At 38.7% G+C, this 21320-nt stretch overlaps 1 protein-coding gene across 3 annotated transcripts in view; it reads left to right on the forward strand.

Annotated features, from left to right (window-relative positions):
* The window catches only part of SEPTIN14 (septin 14), a 112019-nt gene that overhangs the window by 84033 nt on the left and 6666 nt on the right, over positions 1-21320 (forward strand). For 2 of the 3 annotated variants that reach the window (XM_087868534.1, XM_087868535.1), the window contains 3 exons: positions 1243-1411; positions 4656-4788; positions 18702-18870. In XM_087868534.1, the coding sequence (XP_087724660.1) occupies positions 1243-1411; positions 4656-4788; positions 18702-18870 (471 nt within the window). Of the gene's footprint in view, positions 1-1242; positions 1412-4655; positions 4789-18701; positions 20787-21320 lie in introns of those variants that run through there. The other variant, XM_045786094.2, reaches the window with a different exon arrangement.

Raw genomic sequence — 21320 nt, forward strand, 5'->3', positions numbered from 1 at the left:
TTCTCATAGTCTTAAAATATTTTAACTTGAGTCAATATTGGTAGTTATTGCTAAACAGTAAATTAAAGGTTACTAATGAAGAGCACAAATTCTTTTCCATTTAAGCAAATTCTTACTTTGACTATAATTCGTTCTCATAGGCGTTTGCTAGGTGGTGCTCTAAACAAAAACTCACAGAGGTTTGGTACAACCTCCTCATTTACCCCAATCTCACATTGGCAGAGTATCTCTCTATGCGTAAACAATTACATTCAGAATGTTGGAAAGTGGTTTGAACAAAAGAACTTTGAACAACATTAAAGCATAAATACCGGTGTTTAAAACCTGTTACATAAATTAATTACTACTTAATTAAGGCATTTTTAAGTGGTCACTAGACAAAAAGGATGGTAAACTATTTTTAAGATAAAAACATGTAATTTACCTTTGGAAAAATTACGCTTAAATATTTATATTAGCTATCTAACATTGTCATGAGTTGATATAACAACAGGCAGTCATTTATTCTCTGGTTTATATAGTTGTAATACAAATTATTGGGGATTGGATTATTATCTCCACTTGTACTAGTTTCCAAAATGTTGTTTTATTAATTCCTATATTAAAAATTAAATTTATGAAACACACTTAAAAACAATATATTTTAATGAATATTAAATTTGGTTACAATATCATGCATGATAAAATATATATAGTGCCCAGTAGTATGGATACGACAAACATAGGAGAGAGGCATGTAAATTTATTGGTTGATTTTTAAACTTTGACTAATTTGGTCTCATAAATACAGGATATAAATAGTATTTGAGAACTAAAACATGCATAATTTTTAATGCCTTCATGGTAGCAGGATTACATTAATGAAATTACTTACTTTAGTGAATTATATTACATTCTTTCTTAGTGCTCTGTGAAATACCTTGGGGGTAGTTTGTAAAATACTAACAGTTATTAACAAAAAACTATGCCATACAGTAATATAACATGTTAATTCACTGTTTCCTATTTATTCTGTGGCTAATACATTTAAAGCAAATTTCCTGATCCAAATATAAACTCTCCCTGTAATAGATATGTACCATATAATCATAGTTACAGTTACAAAGAATTATATCTATTAATTATAACAATCTCTCAGCTGTTATTTTAAATGTGTTTTTCATGCATACATTCACTCAGGAATACTTAGTGGGTGCCAAGGATTGATCATGAGTGTTGCTGCTTTCTTATTTTTCTGCCTAGTGGAAAATGAAAATCACTGTGATTTTGTCAAGCTCCGGGATATGCTTCTTTGCATAAATATGGAAGACCTGAAAGAACAAACCCACATTCAGCACTATGAACGTTATAGGTGCTGCAAACTGAAAAAAATGGGCTTTACTGATGTGGGCCCAGATAACAAGCCACTTAGGTGAGTGGAGGAGATCTTGTCAGAACAAGCTAATGGGTGATTTAGAAATCCCTTACAACCATGAGATTCAATCATTTGGGAATGAGAATAGCTGTACATTTCACATTCTGGGTCATCCTGAATTGTATGTTTTTTTAATCATCAGACTTGGACGGAGTTATTAACAGCAATGTAATTCAGGGGCCCATTTATATGCTCAAATATGAGTATTCAGTATGTGTATATGGTGAAATGTGTATCCAGAAGAAAAATACTATTTTGTTTTTATTTTTGTATTTCATATGAAATAGATGTTCATGGAAGAGATTTTCAAATATTGGCAAAGATTGATAAAGGCTGGCAAAGGATATTGAGAAGGATGGCAAAGGACATTGAATATTGGATGAAGGAAAGAGAAAAAGCAACCGTAACATTGTAGAAGTCAAGTGAAAATAGTTTGAGAGCAGGTGTATTTAGTTATATTTAAGAGGAATAGGATTTGTACTCTAAAGAATTACAGTGAGGTATGATCCAGGTATATCGATTTTTTAGGTACTTCGAAGACAACCAAAATTGAACTGGCTATCTTAACTGAATTGAATTTTGAAAGATGCCTGACATAACTTTCATATTTTTATTTTGGGAGAAGAGATGGACTTTTTAATAAAGATGTTGTGGAAACCGGATTTTTTCCACTCTTAAAGTCAATTTTTATTTATTTTTTATTTTTTATTTTTTATTTTTTTTTAAGATTTTATTTATTTATTTGACAGAGATAGAGACAGCCAGCGAGAGAGGGAACATAAGCAGGGGGAGTGGGAGAGGAAGAAGCAGGCTCACAGCAGAAGAGCCTGATGTGGGGCTCGATCCCATAACGCCAGGATCACACCCTGAGCCGAAGGCAGACGCTTAACCGCTGTGCCACCCAGGCGCCCCTAAAGTCAATTTTTTAAAAAAATGAAGTATAGGGGTGCCTGGGTGGCACAGGGGTTAAGCATCTGCCTTCGGCTCAGGGCGTGATCCTGGTGATCCGTTATCGAGCCCCACATCAGGCTCTTCCGCTATGAGCCTGCTTCTTCCTCTCCCACTCCCCCTGCTTGTGTTCCCTCTCTCACTGGCTGTCTCTATCTCTGTCGAATAAATAAATAAAATCTTAAAAAAAAAAAAAGAAGTATAGTTGATACCCAATATTACATAACTCTCAGGTTTACAAATAATTACTTGATAACTTTATACATTATGCTATGCTCACCACAAGTGTAGTTACCATTGGTCACCATACAACACTATTATAATACCACTGACTATATTTCCTGTGCTGTACCTTTCATCCCCATGACTTCTTTATACCATAACCAGAAGCCTGTACCTCCCACTCCCTTTCACCTATTTTGCCAATCTCCCATTACCCTTCCCTTTGGCAATCACCAGTTTGTTCTCTGTATTTATTCTTCTGTTCCTCCTTTTCTTGTTTCTTTATTTGTCTGTTCTTTTGCTTTGTTTTTTAGATTCCACATATAAATGAAATTATATGGTATTTTTCTATGTCGGACATTTCCCTTAGCATGGTACTCTCATAGTACTCTCTAGGTTCATTCATGTCACAGATAGCAAGATTCTTTAATATTCTTTACACACACACACACTCACCCACACACCCCACATCTTATTTATCCATTCATCTGTTGATGGAAACTTAGGTTGCCTCCACATCTTGGCAACAGTAAATAATGCTGAAATAAACATAAGGATTCATATATTTTTTTCAAATTAGCGTTTTCATTTTCATTAATGGAATTACGGGAACCTATGGTATTTCTATTTTTAATTTTTTAAGGAAACTCCATACTGTTTTCCACAGTGGCTGCACCAATTTCCATTCCAGCCAACAGTGCATGGGGGTTCCTCTTGGCCACATCCTCACCAAAATTTTTTTATTTTTGTCTTTTTGAGTCTAACAATTCTGACAGGTGTAAGACAATTTCTCATTGTGGTTTTTGGGGAATTTGCATTTCCCTGATGATAGTAATGTTGAGCATTTTTTCATGTGGTTTTTGGCCATCTGTATATTTTCATTGGAAAAATGTCTGTTCGTGTTCTCTGACCATTTTTTATCAGTTTATTTTTTTAGTGTTGAGTCATATAAGTTCTTTATAATATTTTGGTTATTAGCCTCTTATCAGATATATCATTTACAGTTTTTTTTTCCATTCAATTGGTTGCCTTTTCTTTTTGTTGATCATTTCCTCCACTCTACAAAAGCCTTTTATTTTGGTGTAGTCATAATAGTTTATGTTTGCTTTTGTTTCTTTTGCCTGAGGAGACATAGCTAGAAAAATGTTGGTAGAAAAATGTTGGCCAGTGTCCCAGAGATTACTGCTTATCTTTTCTTCTGGGAGTTTTATGGTTTCAGGTTTCACATTTTGGTATTTAATTAATTTTGAGGCTTTTTTTGTGTATGGCATAAGAAACTGGTCCAGTTTCATACTTTCACATATAGCTGTTCAGTTTTCCTGTACCAGTTAATGAAGAGACTGTCTTTCCCCCATTGTATAGTCTTGCCTCCTTTGTCATAGATTAATTGACCATATAAACCTGGGTTTGTTTTGGGACTGTCTACTATGTTCCATTTATCTATGTATCTATTTTTGTGCTAGTTCCATACTGTTTTGATTATTAGATGATAGTGATGATGATGATGCCTGGCTTTATTTTATTTTATTTTATTTTATTTTTATTTTTAAAAGATTTTACTTATTTATTTATTCATCAGAGAGAGAGCACAAGCAGGGGGAGTGGCAGGCAGAGGAAGAAGCAGGCTCCCTGCTTAGCAAGGAGCCTGATGTGGGACTCAATCCCAGGACCCTAGGATCATGACCTGAGCCGAAGGCAGATGGCTTAACTGACTGGCCCACCCAGGCATCCCTGCCTGGCTTTATTTTAAATAAGAACCTTATAAAGTAGAGGTTTCCCTAAATTTTATTATCAAAAGATGTGAAGAAGTGTGATATATTGAAAAGTGGTGGTAACAAGAAATCACTAATATATTTGTCTCACAATTCTAGTACTCTTTAGGCATACTCTCTATATATTATTTAATACCGCGCCTCACTTTTTTACATCTCATGATATAGAAATTTCTATTTCTATACATGAAGAAAATGTTGGTAAATGCCCTTTCATGGGACTTAACATACAATATATATATTTACAGGTTTATTTATATTACCATTTTAATATGAGAGTAATAATATATTTTTTATAGTTTTCAAGAGATCTATGAAGCCAAAAGACAAAAGTTCTATGATCAATGCCAGAGGGAAGAAGAAGAACTGAAACAAAAGTTTATGCAGCGAGTAAAGGAGAAAGAAACAACATTTAAAGAATCTGAAAAAGAGGTAAGTACACTAGTCTGGTATAATTTGTATTCATTTTTATGTGTATTGTTAATTTGGAGTTTTAGTCTCAAAGGTTTAGTTGATGATTTTGGAGAATATTTGCTGTTTTCAAAAGGTAGCTATTTCCAATATAAGTTTTGAATACAAGCTTTAAAAATTATAGTCAGCAATTTTATTTTTTTCTAGAATATGTAATTTGCTTTTTTAAAAAGTGAAAATAATTTTGTAAAAACTATTTACCTTTATTTTACAATTTGAATTTTCCTGCATGAATTTTAATTTATAGCAAATTCGAGCTATTGACTTCTATGAAGAGTCATTACTTTCTAACACTACTACTGCATTAGTAAATTTTCTTCACTTTTATAAGTAAGTGGGTAAATGTTGACTAACACAAGACTTAGAGAACTTTAAGTTGGTGAATTATGTGAGTTTCTTTTCATTTCATTCCTTTATATTTCCAAAGAAATGGGAAAAAGACTACTTATATAGTTTTGATTTTTTGCACCAATGCCTTTTAAACAAAAAATATATTTGGAATCATAAATATTGTTCTCTAAGTGAATGTGGTTTTAACTCAAGAATTTAGTTTTGAGCAGAAATAGGTAAATTGAAACATGAACTTTTTCAATAGAAGCAAGATAGTGACTAGGTGCTGTATACCAGACGTCTCAATCATGGATAATTGAACTGTATGTAATAAAAATTCTATTAGCTTAGGGATGAAGGTAAAGTTTTAGAAGTATTCGAGGGTTTCCTATTGAATCCAAGAATAGGAAGCATAGCTGGATCTTACGATAACTTAAACCCAGAGTAGAAAGTGACCAGAAACCAAATCAACCATTGAAATTCTCTGTTTTTCCTCTGCCTTACTTGTGTACATCTGCTTCATTTTTGCCCTCCGGACATCAGTTCTTCTCCAATTCTTCAGTTATATGTTCCCTCAAGAAAAACCAAACACAGTCTAAAATTGGTTGTGCAAAGTGATGAGGAGCCAAAATTCTTAACAAAGATTAATAAACGACTATAGAAAAAAATTCTGGTAGAAATAAAATGACCAGGATTGTAAAAAGCATCCATACAGAACGAAGTGAGAGGGAACAGGCCCACCAGGCTTTCTCAGAAAAGGACCAACTTAATTATTGAAAACATGAAAAGTAGACAGAAACTGGGATTAGCCGACATGGAAAGTGGAGGCTTACAGATGTAAAGGAAGCTTTTTAAGCACATCTAGCAGACGGATTAGTCAGAATTCAAAATTACAACTTTATAATTTTAAATACTTAAAAACTGGTAAATTTGTACATTTCCCACATTACTAGAGATTTGCTCATCTTTTCATTTTTTTAAAGTTTTTAATTTTAGTTAGTTGACATACAGTGTTTTATTAGTTTCAGGTGTACAGTATAGTGATTCAACACTTCCATGTGCCATGCTGTGCTCATTACAACAGCTACAGCCCTTAATCCCCATCAGTCCTTCCCCTCTGGTAACCATCAGTTTGTTCTCTAGAATTAGAGTCTGTTTCTTTCTTCCTTTTTTTTTTTTTAAGTTGTTAATTAACATACAGCTCAATATTGGTTTCTAGAGTAGAATTCGTTACTTACATAAAACATCCAAACTCATCACAACAAATGCTCTCTTTAATACCCATCACCCATCCAGCCCAGCCTCCAACCACCTCCCTCCATTAGCCTTCAGTTTGTTCTCTATCATTAAAAGTCACTTATGGCTTGTGTCCCTCACTCCCTTTTTTCTTTTCCCCCTTTCCCGTGCATTCATCTGTTTTCTTTCTTAGATTCCACATATGAGAAAGATCATATGATACTTGCCTTTCTCTGATTGACTTATTTTGCTTAGCATAAACCCTCTAGTTCCATCCATGTTGTTGCAAATGGCAAGATTTCATTCTTTTGATGGCTGCATAATATTCCATTGTATATATATATATATATACCGTATCTTCTTTATCCATTCATCTGTTGAAGGACATCTCAGCTCCTTACACAGTTGGGCTGTTTTGGACGTTGCTGCTATGAACATTGGGCGCATGTGGTCCTTCTTTTCACTACATCTGTATCTTTGGGGTAAATAACTGGTAGTGCAATTGCTGGGTCATAAGGTAGCTCTATTTTTAACATCTTGAGGAAGCTCCACACCATTTTCCAGAGTGGCTGTACCAGCTTGCATTCCCACCAACAGTGTAAGAGGGTTCCCCTTTCTCCACATCCTTTCCAACATTTGTTGTTTCCTCCCTTGTTAATTTTTGCCATTCTAACTGGTGTAAGGTGGTATCTCAATGTGGTATTGATTCGTATTTCCCCGATGGCTAGTGATGTTGAGCATTTTTTCATGTGTCTGTTAGCCATTTGTATGTCTTCTTTGGAGAAGTGTCTGTTCATGTCTACTTCTCATTTCTTGACAGGATTATTTGTTTTTTGGGTGTTGAGTTTGAGAAGTTCTTTATAGAAACAGAGGGGGAAATGAACCATGAGAGACTATGGACTCCAGGAAACAAATTGAGGGTTTTAGAGGGGCGGGGGGGGGGGGTGGAGTGATGCGCTGGCACGGTGATGGGTATTAAGGAGGGCACATATTGCATGGAGCACTGTGTGTTATACGCAAACAATGAATCATGGAACACTACATCAAAAACTAATGATGTACTGTATGGTGACTAACATAATAAAAAAAAAAAAGAAAGAAAGAAACTAGGTCCCAAAATAAGAAATAAAGTAAAATATATATAATACAATGAAAGGAAATAAAAAATAAAATAAATATATAAATTATATATAAATAGAAAAACTTAAGGATAAAAATTGAAAAAAGAAGAAAATAACTGAAAAAACAATAATAAAAAAGAATAGAAGTACAAAGGATGCTAGATACTATTTTGTCCTCTAGTTGAAGCTTTGCAGCCCTCTGTCATCAATAAAGTTGGTGTGAGAGAGTTGTTTGTATGGGTGTTCAGGGGGAGGGACCTTGTTGCGCTGATACTCAGATGATCTTGCCCTAGTGGAAAGGTGCCTCCCATGCTCAGAGAGGCAGGGCTTGGTGTAAGCGGCTCTGGGCTCCACTAGGTGGTGCTGTTTTGTTCCCTGAAGGCTTTAAGCCCTCATGGGCAGGATGAATATGGTAGATCCCTGTTCTCTAGCCCCACAGCTGAAAATTCGTGTCCCTCGCTTTTCAGTGAGCCCTCATAGAAGAGAAATTAATAAGTCTTGTCTCCCCAGTTTCCGTGAGAGTTCTGTGTTCACCCTGCCAGAGTCCAGGCTTTTTTATTATCTCAGGCACGTGACTGATTTCAAAACTCCAAATTTTAGGGACTTCCATGGTATGCATGCATGCTATTCTTCACAGAAAGGGTCTCACCATGCTTCTGTCTTCTGCTGGACTTGTTCCAGGAAAGCAGTCACACGACCGTGCAGCAGTTCACAGTTTAAGAAAACACAGAGCAGAAAGCCAGTAACTAAACTGGCTGTTCTCAGCCAGCTTCCCTGCTCCTGTGCCTGGGAACAGTGCGTCACTTAGGCACCACCCATTCTTGTGACCAAGGGGATCCTCGGATCATGGTGTCACACGTGACATTCTGCCCCACTTCACCACCTAAGCACCTTTAAGCCAGGCTTGTCTCCCACTGTAGCTGACTTGTAAAAGTACCAATTTTGCACTCCACTGCTTATAATATTTTGCAGTAGCCTCCTTAAGAAGGTTCTCTCCCTGCTGCCTTATACTCAGCTGTATCACACCAGATTCAAGTCTCTGTACCTCCTACCTCCCAAAAGGTGGTCACTTTTCTACTTGTAGATATAGCATTTCTTTTTTCTTTCCCCAGACCTCTGATTGATATCTTGGGTGTTCAGAATGATGTGATAATTCTAGTTGTATTCGAGATATGAGACAAACTTAGGATCCCACTACTCCTCCACCAAATGCATCTTAACTCCTCCCCAAAATGCAACAGATTTCTTTACACTGATTTTGTGTCCTGCAACATTTGTATTTGTGTATCAGAAATGCAACTGATTTCTGTGCGTTGATTTTGTATCCTGCCACGTTACTGAATTGCTGTACGAGTCCTAGTAATTTGGGGGTGGAGTCTTTTGGGTTTTGCACATAAAGTATCATGTCATCTGCAAAGACAGGGAGTTTGACTTCTTCCTTGCCAATTTGAATACCTTTTATTCATTTTCGTTGTCTGATTGCTGTTGCTAGGACTTCTAGTACTGTGTTGAACAATAATGGCGAGAGTGGGCATTCTTGTCGTGTTCCTATCTTAAGGGAAAGTCTCTCAGGTTTTCCCCCATTGAGAATGATATTCGTTGAGGGCTTTTCATAGATGGTTTTAATGAAATTGAGGAATGTACCCTCTATCCCTACACTCTGAAGGATTTTAATCAGCAAAGGATGCTGTATTTTGTCAGATGCTTTTTCTGCATCGAGAGGACCATACAATTCTTGTCTCTTCTCTTATTAATGTGTTCTGTCACACTGATTGATTTGCAAATGTTGAACCACCCTTACATCCCAGGGATGAATCCCACATGGTCTTGATGGATAATCCTTTTAATATACTGTTGGATCCTGTTGGCTAGGATCTTGTTGAGAATTTTGGCATCCATATTTATCAGGGATATAGGTCTGTAATTCTCTATGTTTAACTTTTTGAGGAACCTCCATATTGTTTGCCATAGTGTCTTCACCAGTCTGCATTCCCACAGACTGTACAAGAGTGTTCCACTTTCTCCACATCCGCGCCAACCCCTGTTGTTTCTTGTGCCATTGATTTTAGACATTCTGCAGGTGTGAGGTGATATCTCATTGTAGTTTGGATTTGTATTTCCCTGATGATGAGTGATACGGAGCATCTTCTCATTTGTTTGTTGGTCATCTGTATGTCTTTTTTGGAAAAATGTTGGTCCATGTCTTCTGCCCATTTTTTAATTGGATTATTCATTTTGGGGGTGTTGAGTTTTATATGTTCTCTATATATTTTGGATAGTAACCCTTTACAGATCTGTCATTTGCAAATATCTTCTCCCATTCCATAGGCTGCCTTTTAGTTTTGTTGATTGTTTCTTTCACTGTGAAGAAGGTTTTATTTTGAATTGTTATGGCCAATGTCAAAGAGCTTACTGCCTGTGTTCTCCTCTAGGATTTTGATGGTTTCGTGTCTCACGTTAGGTCTTTCATCCATTTTGAGGTTATTTTTTTGTGTATGGTGTAGGAATGTGGTCCAGATTCATTCTTTTGCATGTTGCTATCCAGTTTTTCCAACACGACTTGTCGAAAAAACTGTCTTTTTTCCATTGTATATTCTTTCTGCTTTGTCAAAGTTTAATTGACCATAGAGTTGTGGGTTTACTTCTGGGTTTTCTATAGTGTTCTATAGTTTCATGAATAGATATGGTACTTTGTCAAATGCTTTTTCTGAACATATAGTGTTGATCTGTGTATCTGTTTTTGTGCCAGTACCATACTGTTTTAATCCCTACAGCTTTGTAATATAGCTTGAAGCCCAGAATTGTGATGCTTCCAGCTTTTTTTTTTTTTTTCTTTTTCAAGGTTTCTCTGGCTATTCAGTTTCTCCGTGGCTCCACACAAATTTTAGAATTGTTTGTTCCAGCTCTGTGAAAAATGCTGTTGTTATTTTGATAGGGATTGTATTAAATGTGTAGATTGCTTTGGGTAGTATAGACATTTTAACAGTATTTGTTCTTCCAATACATGAGCATGGAGTGTTTTTCCATTTCTCCGTGTCATTTTCTTTTTTTTTTTTTTTAAGATTTTATTAATTTATTTGGCAGAGAGAGAGACAGCCAGCGAGAGAGGGAACACAAGCAGGGGGAGTGGGAGAGGAAGAAGCAGGCTCCCAGCGGAGGAGCCTGACGTGGGACTCGATCCCAGAATGCCAGGATCACGCCCTGAGCCGAAGGCAGACGCTTAACTGCTGTGCCACCCAGGCGCCCCTCTCCGTGTCATTTTCAATTTCTTTCATCAGTGTTTTATAGTTTTCAGAGTACAGATCTTTCACCCCTTTGGTTAGGTTTATTCCTAGATATCTTATTGTTTTTGGTGCAGTTGTAAATGGGATTTTTTTTTTTTTAATTTCTCCTTCTGATGCTTCATTGTTGGTGTGTAGAAATGCAACAGATTTGTGTACATTGATTTTGTATCCTGCAACTTTACTGAATTCTCTTATTAGTTCTAGCAGTTTTGGGGAATCTTTCAGGTTTTCTATATAGATTATCGCGTCTTCCGCAAATACTGAAAGTTTTTACTTCTTGCTTGCTTACTTGGATGCCATTTATTTATCTTTGTTGTCTGATTTCTATGGCTAGGACTACCAGTACTATATTAAATAAGAGTGGTGAGAGCGGACATCCTTGTCTTGTTCCTGACTGTAGGGGAAAAGCTCTCAGTTTTTCCCCCTTAAGGATTGTATTAGTGGTAGCTTTTTCATATATGGCCTTTATTATGTTGAGCTATGTTCCCTCTAATCCTACTTTCTTAGGGGCTTTTTCATGAATAGATATTGTACTTTGTCAAATGCTTTTTCTGAATCTATTGAAAAGGTCATATAGTTCTTATCCTTTCTTTTACTAGTGTAGTGTACCACATTGATTGATTTGTGTATATTGAACCACCTTTGCAGCCCAGGAAAAAAATCCCACTTGATTGTGGTGAATGACCTTCTTAATGTATTGTTGGATTTGGTTTGCCAGTATTTTATTGAGAATTTTTGCATCTGTGTTCATCAAGGATATCGGCCTATAGTTCTCTCTCTCTTTTTTTTTTTTTTTTTTTTGGAGTCTTTATCTGTTTTTATCAGGGTATAGCTGGCTTCACAGAATGAATTTGGAAGTTTTCCTTCCTTTTCTGTTTCTTGAAATAGTCTGAGAAGAAAAAATATTAACTCTTCTTTAGATGTTTGGTAGAATTTGCCTGGGAAATCATCTGTTCCTGGAATTCTGTTCGTTGGGAGTTTTCTGATGACTAATTCAATTTTTTTGCTGGCTATGGGTCTGCTCAGGTTTTCTATTTCTTCCTGTTTCAGTTTTGGTTTGAACTTTATCCATTTCTTTTTTTTTTAATTTTTATTATGTTATGTAGTCACCATACAGTACATTAGTTCTTGATGTAGTGTTCCATGATTCATTGTTTGTGTATAACACCCAGAGCTCCATGAAATACGTGCCCTTCTCAATACCCATCACCAGGCTACCACATCCTCCTAAAACCCTCAGTTTGTTTCCCGGAGTCCATAGTCTCTCATGGTTCAATTCCCCCTGTGTTCCCCACCACCTTCATTTTCCCCCTCCTTCTCCTAATGATCTCCCTGCTATTCCTTATGTTCCACAAATAAGTGAAACCATATGATAATTGTCTTTCTCTGCCTGACTTTTTTCACTTAGCGTAATCTCCTCCAGTCCCATCCATGTTGACGCAAATGTTAGGTAATCATTTTTTTCTGATGGCTGAGTAATATTCCATTGTATATATGGACCACATCTTCTTTATCTGTTCATCTGTTGAAGGGCATCTTGGCTTCTTCTACAGTTTGACTATTGTGGACAATGTTGCTATGAACATTGGGTGCATATGGCCCTTCTCTTCACTATGTCTGTATCCTTGGGGTAAATACCCAGTAGTGCAATTACGGGTCATAGGGTAGCTCTATTTTTAACGTCTTGAGGAATCTCCATACTGTTTTCCAGAGTGGCTGTACCAGCTTGCATTCCCACCAACAGTGTAAGAGGGTGCCCCTTTCTCCACATCCTCACCAACATTTGTTGTTTCTTGTCTTGTCAATTTTTGCCATTCTAACTGGTGTATGGTGGTATCTTAATGTGGGTTTGATTTGAATTTCCCTGATGGCTAATGATGTTGAACATTTTTTCATGTGTCTGTCAGCCATTCGTATGTCTTCATTGGAAAAGTGTCTGTTCATACCTTCTGCCCATTTTTTGACTTGGTTATTTGTTTTTTGGGTGTTGAGTTTGAGAAGTTCTTTATAGATCTTGGATACTAGCCCTTTATCTGTAGTGTCATTTGCATATATCTTCTGCCATTCCGTGGGCTGCCTCTTTGTTGTGTTGACTGTTTCCTTTGCTGTGTAGAAGCTTTTTATCTTGATGAAGTCCCAAAAGTTCATTTTTGCTTTTGTTTCCCTTGCCTTTGGAGATGTGTCATGAAAGAAGTTTCTGTGGCCGATGTGGAAGAGGTTACTGCCTATGTTGTCCTCTAGGATTTTGATGGATTCCTGTCTCACATCGAGGTCTTTCATCCATTTAGAGTTTATCTTTGTGTATGGTGTGAGAAAATGGTCGAGTTTCATTCTTCTGTATATAGCTGTCCAATTTTCCCAGCACCATTTATTGAAGAGACTGTCTTTTATCAATTGGATGTTTTTTTCCTGCTTTGTCGAAGATAGGTTGACCATAGAGTTGAGGGTCTATATCTGGGCTCTCTCTTCTGTTCCATTGAACTACACATCCGTTTTTGTGCCAGTACCATGCTGTCTTGGTGATCACAGCTTTCTAATATAGCTTGAAATCAGGCAATGTGATTCCCCCAGCTTTGTTTTTCTTTTTCAACATTTTCTTGGCGATTTGGGGTCTTTTCTGGTTCCAGACAAATTTTAGGATTTTTTGTTCCAGCACTCTGAAAAATGGCATTTCTTCTCAATTATCCAATTTGTTGACGTATAATTTTTAATAATATTCTCTTAGAATTGTTTGTATTCCCGCAGGGTTGGTTCTTATTTCTCTTGCGTCATTTGTGATTTTATTTATCTGGGTCCCGTCTATCTTCTTTTTGATAAGTCTGGCTAGGGGTTTATCAATAGTATTAATTTTATTTCCAAGAACCAGCTCCTAATTTCCTTGATCTGTTCTATCATTTTTTATGTTTCTATATCATTATTTCTGCTCTAATCTTTATTATCTTCTTCCTTCTGCTGGCTTTAGGATGAATTTTTTGTTCTTTTTCTAACTTCTTTATGTGTAATGTTATGTTCCTTATTTGAGATTTTCCTTATTTGCTTGTTGAGGTAGGCCCATATTACTATATCCTTCCCTGTTAGGACCACTCCAACTGCATCCCAAAGCTTTTGACAGTTGTATTTTCATATTCATTTGTTTCCATATATTTTTAAATTTTCTTCTTTGATTTCCTGTTTTACCCATTCATCGTTTAGTAGCATGTTGCTTAACCTCCATGTGTTCATGGTCTTTCCAGATATTTTCTTGTGATTGATTTCTAGTTTCATAATATTGTCGTCAGAAAAGGTGCATGGTCTGATTTCAATCTTTTTGTACTTGCTGAGCCATGATTTGTAACCTAATAAGTGATCTATTTTGGAGAATGTCTCATGCACAGTAGAAAAGAATGTTGTATTCTGCTGTTTTAGGGTGAAATGCTCTGAATATATCTGTGAAGTCCATCTGGTCCAGTGTGTCATTGAGAGCCCTTGTTTCCTTGTTGACTTTCTGTTTAGATGATATGTCCATTGCCGAAGAGGGGTGTTAAATTCTTCTACTATTATCAGTGAGCTCTGTTACATTTGTTATTAATTGATTTATATAGTTGGCTTCTCCCAAGTTAGGGGCATGAATATTTGCACTTGTTATATCTTCTTTTTGGATAGATCCTTTTATTATGATATAGTGTCCTCTTCATCTCTTATTACAGTCCTTGGGGTTTTTTTTAAGATTTTTTATTTACATATTTGAGAAAGTAAGCGAGAGAGAGACCACAGGAACAGGGGCAGAGGGAGAGGGAGAAGCAGACTCCTCTGCTGAGCAGGGAGCCTGATGCAGGGCTTGATCCCAGGACTCTGGGATCACGACTTGAGCCAAAGGCATAGGCTTAACAGACTGAGCCACTCAGGTGCCCCAACAGTCCTTGGTTTAAAATCTAGTTTGTCTGATATAAGGGTGGCTACCCCAGCTTTCTTTTGATGTCCATTAGCGTCACATAAATGATAAATGATTCTCTACCCCTTCGGTTTCAAGCTGGAGGTGCCTTTGGGCCTAAAATGAGTTTCTTATAAACAGCATGACGTTGGGTCTTGTTTTGTTTTGTTTTGTTTTAATTATCCATTCTGATACCCTATGTCTTTTGATTGGAGCGTTGAGTCCATTTACATTCAGAGTAATTGTTGAAAGATACGAATTTAGTGCTGTTGTTTTACCTGTAAAGTCGCTGTTTCAAAACCCCAGAGACAAGAAAACTTCAGAGACAAGAAAAGCAGACCCACACTGATTCTCTGGAGGAGGGTTTCCCGATGTCATGGCTAGTGCTCGCTTGTAGCAGAAGGTAGTGGCAGGATCACGCCGCAGTTTGGAGTTTATGGTGAATTGCAACACACAGCTGAGCCACTGGGGTTTGTAGCCCTCAGCCAGCGTCTTTGTTCCTGTACTGGTGGGCAGGACCTTTCGATAGTGCCCTCAGGGTCCTTTGCCCATGGCGAGGCTATGTCACCTCTCCCAAACTCACTCAAGCTCTCAAGCTGTGGCTGCAGTTGGCTTGTTACAGAAGGCAGTGGTGTGGGAGTGTATGGTAAATTGCAGTACACAGCCAGAACTGCCAGGGTTTGTAGGCCTCAGCCAGCATCTTTGTTCCTGTACTGATGGGCAGGATCTTTTGATGGCACCCACGGGGAACTTTGCCCACGGAGAGGCCATGTCACCTCTCCCAAATGCACTCCAAGCCGGGGAGTAAGGGTGGTAAGGGTCTCACTGATGTCTTCTATTCCTTTCTGAAGCCCAGTGAGTATCCTTATGATTGTTCCTTTAACTTTTCCATTAGGCATGTTACCTATATCTGTTCGGCCTAGCTCTCTAACTGGACTTTATCTTGCTCTTTCATTTGGGATAAATCCCTCTGTTTTGGCATTTTGTCTAAGTCTCTGCCTTCTTCTCTGTGTGAGAAAGTCCAGTTATGTCTCTTGCTCCTGAAAGTAACGGTCTTACGAAGAAGACATGTAGTGCCCAGGCCTGGCACTTCAGAGAGTGTCTCCAGTGTGTGCTGTGTGCACTCTGATGTTGTGTTGTTGTTGTTGTTGTTTTAATTTTTTATTATGTTATGTTAGTCGCCCTACAGTACATCATTAGTTTTTGATGTAGTGTTCCATGATTCATTGTTTGCTTATAACACCCAGTGCTCCCTGCAATACATGCCCTCCCTAATACCCATCACCAGCCTATCCCATTCCTCCACCTCCCTCCCCTCTGAAACCCTCAGTTTGTTTCCCAGAGTCCATAGTCTCTCGTGGTTCACTCCCCCTTCTGTTTACCCACGCTTCATTCTTCCCTTCCTTCTCCTACCGATCTCCCTATTTCTTATGTTCCATAAATGAGTGAAACCATATGATAATTGTCTTTCTCTGCTTGACTTATTTCACTTAGCATAATCTCCTCCAGTCCCGTCCATGTTGCTGCAAATGTTGGGTAATTGTTCTTTCTGATAGCTGAGTAATATTCCATTGTGTATATGGACCACATCTTCTTTATCATTTCGTCTGTTGAAGAGCATCTTGGCTCCTTCCACAATTTAGCTATTGTGGACAATGCTGCTATGAACATTGAGGTGCATATGGCCCTTCTCTTCACTATGTCTGTATCTTTGGGGTAAATACCTAGTAGTGCAATTGCTGGGTCATAGTGTAGCTCTATTTTTAACTTTTTGAGGGACCTCCACACTGTTTTCCAGAGTGGCTGTACCAACTTGCATTCCCACCAACAGCGTAAGAGGGTTCCCCTTTCTCCATGATGTTGTGTTTTGGCTGCTCTCTGCTGGAGGTCATTCATCTGCAGAGGCTGTCCTTACCAACAGTGCGCAGTGTTTGGTCTCCGGTCTGAATGTGATGAGTTTTAACTAGGTGTGCTCTGGTCTGTTTGTGAAATGAGACTTGACACCACTTCTTCCAAAACTAAGGCCCTGGAGTACCCCTTGGTGGGGAGACATAGTGTGGGAGTGGGTGGGTGGAGTTTGTGCTGGTGTTCTCAGGGAGGGGCCCACCACACTGGGACTGAGGCAAGCTTGACGAAAAAGGGCAGTCCTGCCAGAATGCTTGGTGTAAGGAACTTTGGCAGCCAGTGTCAATGCTGTTCCAGCAGGTGGCTCTGTGTTTATGCTGAGAAACTGGTAGGGAAATGGTGCCAGCCAGCTCCTTTGTTTCTGGAGAGAAGTCTCAGTGAATGCTGGCTCTCAGGTATGCACTCTGAGAAGAGCAAATAATCTTTCATCTGTGTGCCCCAGGTGTTCTTCAGATTGCTGTTTTCAAGCCATATGCCCCTGGGTTGTCTGCTTGTCTTCGCTCCAGGAGCAGGGCTGTGCCCTCAGGGCTCTAGCCCAGCCAAGACTGTTGACATTTAAAACTCCAGGCTTTAAGCCTCACAGGTTGCAAGAACTCACAAAGCTCAGTCACTCTTATTTTCCAAGCCAATGGCTTTGGTGAAATGTTCTCCTGGTGTGTTCCCCTGTGTGGTCCTCTGTCTCTTGCCCTTCTCTGTGACCACAGCTCCCTCCCCTTCACAGCACCTGTGATCCATTTCTCCCCTAAATCACATCACACTTCATACCTTTTCAGTGTGGCCTCCTCTCTCCCTTTAGTTATGTAGTTTGTTCTCTCAGTCTTCCGGTTGATTTTTGCCATATTTAGATCGTTATTTCGTTGTTTGTGGGATGAGGTGAGCCTCTGGTCCTCCTGCTCCACTGCCATCTTCCTTCCAAGCCTCACGTTCCCATGTTTAACTGAAACTTTTTCTCACTGATTTTGCTCTCATTTATAGATACCACACTCTCTCATCCCCAGCTTTTTCAGTTGTGTGTAGATACTCATTTCCTTCTCAGGCATGAAAATGTAATTCTGAGAGATACCAAACTTCAGCAGAGGAAAAAGAAATCTTTATTTAAAACCATGGCTCTCAAACTTGGCTGCCCATTAAAATCACCTAGGAATTTCTAAAAGCAGTGATGCTCGGGTTTCCACTCCGGGTAGTGTGGTGCAACTGATCAGTGTGCAGCCTGTGCGTTGGGAGATGGGCGAGCTGACCCAACGATTCTAATGGCCACCTAGCGTCGGGAATCACTAGTGTTAACGTCGCGCTTGGGTTCTTCACAGCCATATAAGCCAGCTAATTAATAGTGTGGCAGTTTAAGCTCCTAGTCCGCTTGTTTTTCAAAAAGTTAAACTGAAAACAGGTCTGTCCTTCATACTTCTATGCCATAGTAGCTATAGCTGTAAAAATCATAGTCCTCTGATGCATATAAGCAATTCTTATGTTGAATAAAGTCATGCTGAAGACCTTCCTCGAATGGAAACTAAGGTGATATTATCTCCTTATGGTTAATTAGGCTCATTTTAAGTCCCACAGATCAAATAAGATCTCAGAAGCAAAAACAAAGTAACTGAAGGAGGTTTTTGTTTCTTCCTGTAATTACGCTAATCTTACTTAACAAGGAAATTATCAGACTTTCTTTCGATATGCCTTTATCAATTAAAGTGTCAAGAAACACTTTATAATCCATGTCATATTTTAATGTATGTATTTTTAGTGGACATGGGTCTATCAAATTTTACTGAAAGAGATTTATGGGAAAATGTAGTGTTATGGGAAAATGTAGAGTTAAAAATATATACCTCATTAGGAAAAATTTCTACAGTTGAGTGTTTTTCATAACTTTGTGTTTTATTGCATTTGGTTCAATGGGGACACATTTAAAATTAAAAGAAATTCCATATCCGATTATTTACTTTAAATATGAAATGTTGAAACTGTTTTTAAAATCAAGCTCTGCTATAATGTAGGCTATGTTTGATAATCAGTAGAAAAGACAAACATATTCCTGGGAAGGTACCACAATAGTGTGCTTCAAGTCATAACTGCACATTTGTTTCACAGCTACAGGAAAAGTTTGAGCATCTTAAAAGAGTCCAACAAGAGGAGACAATGAAACTTGAGGACGAGAGAAGACAATTGGAAGAAGAAATAATAGATTTTTATAAAATGAAGGCTGTTTCTGAAACATTACAGACTCAAGTGTGCACCAATGTAAAGAAGGAGAAAGAGCGTAAGAAATAGTCCTCTCTTCCCTTTCTGTATAGGGTAGAACCCTGTCACTCTCCATTCTGTCTTCCTGTGAGACGATCTTTGTAGTTCTTAACTGTACTAATTTTTAAAATATGTTTTCTTACTGTGTATGTTCCCCAACTAGAATGTTGCCTCCTCAAGAGCAGGTACCCTGACCATCTTGTCAGATTTGGTATCCTCAGTGTTTATAATAAAGACTAGCGCAGAGTTTCCACTCAATAAATATTTGCTAAAATTAAAAAAAAATCAAAGGCATATATAGCACAGTGTAAATAGTGTTGATTAGCTGTGGGATTTTTTTTTCCATACCTCTGGCTGTACCTCCAGTGCATATTTTTAAATATATCTAAATATAAGTCGGGGATTTGTTTAAAAAAAAAAAAACTAGGGGATTCGTTCATGAGCCATAGGCATAAAATATGGTGTAAAAAGGTAATCTTAGGAGAGAGGAGTTAAGATGGTGAAGGAGTAGGGGGATTCTCGGCTTTCCTTGTCCCTCAAACAAAGCTGTATTTGGAAATACAAATATCTGGAATATTTGGAAAACCAAATATTGGCTTTTGGAAATCCAGGAAATCAATCCGAGGATTGGAAGAAGGATCTCCACAGTTGGAGGCAGGTGCGAGGTACATGGAAGTGAATTGGGAGAGAGGAGAACTGCTGTGCTGCGGAGGGGAGGGAACCGTTCCCACAGAGAGAGGAAAGGGAGAGTGGGAGAGAGGGGATGAGAGAGTGAGGAGTCAGGTTCCCACAGGAAGAAAACCTCTTGGACCAACACTGAGGAGCGGGGGGAACTGAGTGGCACAGGTTTTTCGCAGTGTCTGGAGCTCGTGCTCAGAGATTTTGAAAGCACGTGATTTTCGCAGGAGCCGAGCTGTGGCATGGGCTCCTGGAGAGAAGGAGGGCTCTGGCCTGGGAGTGACACAGAGTGGGGTAGGGATCAGTCACCAGGGAGAGATTGTTCCCCTTCCTGGAGTACATTTGGAAGAGGGTATATTGCGTCTCCAAGGACAAAAGACCCTGCAGGCACTAGCAAATGGCCTTCCATATGCAGGGGACAAAGGTGAGGGCAGGGGGAGGATAACCTGGTTGCTGATTTTTGAGGTGAACCTACCACAGATTCTGAGCACTGCAAAGGCAGGGGACTGTTTTTCTGGGGGCAAAGGGCACTAGTAAGAGGACAGCCAGCCTCTGATCCAGAGAGAGGAGTGGACTCCAGTGGTCAGCTCCTTTAAGATTTGGAGGGGTTTTGTTTGTTTGTTTGTTTGTTTGTTTAATAATAATTTTTTATTATATTAGGTTAGTCACCATACAGTAAGTACATCCCTAGTTTTTGATGTAAAGTTCCATGATTCATTACTTGCGTCTAACACCCAGTGCTCCATGCAATATGTGCCCTCCTTCATACCCATCACCAGCCTATCCGATTCCCCCACCCCTCTCCCCTCTGAAGCCCTCAGTTTGTTTCCCAGAGTCCATAGTCTCTCGTGGTTCCTTCCCCCTTCTGTTTACCCCCCCCTTTCTTCTTCCCTTTCTTCTCCTACCGATCTTCCTACTTCTTATGTTCCATAAATGAGTGAAACCATATGATAGGGGCACCTGGGTGGCTCAGTCGTTAAGCGTCTGCCTTTGGCTCAGGGCGTGATCCCGGCATTATGGGATCAAGCCCCACATCAGGCTCCTCTGCTGGGAGCCTGCTTCTTCCTCTCCCACTCCCCCTGCTTGTGTTCCCTCTCTTGCTGGCTGTCTCTCTCTCTCTCAAATAAACAAATAAAAAATCTTAAAAAAAAAAAAAAGAAACCATATGATAATTGTCTTTCTCTGTTTGACTTATTTCGCTTAGCATTATCTCCTCCAGTCGCATCCATGTTGCAGCAAATGTTGAGAAATCGTTCTTTTTGATGGCTGAGTAATATTCCATTGTATATATGGACCACATCTTCTTAATCCAGTCATCTGTTGAAGGGCATCTTGGCTCCTTCCACGATTTAGCTATTGTGGACAATGCTGCTATGAACATTGGGGTGCATATGGCCCTTCTCTTCACTACGTCTGTATGTTTGGGGTAAATACCCAATAGTGCAATTGCTGGGTCATAGTGTAGCTCTATTTTTAACTTTTTGAGGGACCTCCACACTGTTTTCCAAAGTGGCTGTACCAACTTGCATTCCCACCAACAATGTAAGAGGGATCCCCTTTCTCCACATCCTCTCCAACATTTGTTGTTTCCTGCCTTGTCAATTTTTGCCATTCTAACTGGCGTAAGGTGGTATCTCAATGTGGTTTTGATTTGAATTTCCCTGATGGCTAATGATCGTGAACATTTTTTCATGTGTCTGTTAGCCATTTGTATGTCTTCATTGGAAAAGTGTCTGTCCATTAAGATTTGGAGTTTTGAATTCCAGCCCTGCCAAAGATAAAATGCAGAAA

The sequence above is a fragment of the Ursus americanus genome, chromosome 2 (genome assembly GCF_024610735.1).
Source record: "Ursus americanus isolate L20-20 chromosome 2, mUrsAme1.1.p, whole genome shotgun sequence".
In the NCBI taxonomy this organism is placed as follows: Eukaryota; Metazoa; Chordata; class Mammalia; order Carnivora; family Ursidae; genus Ursus; species Ursus americanus.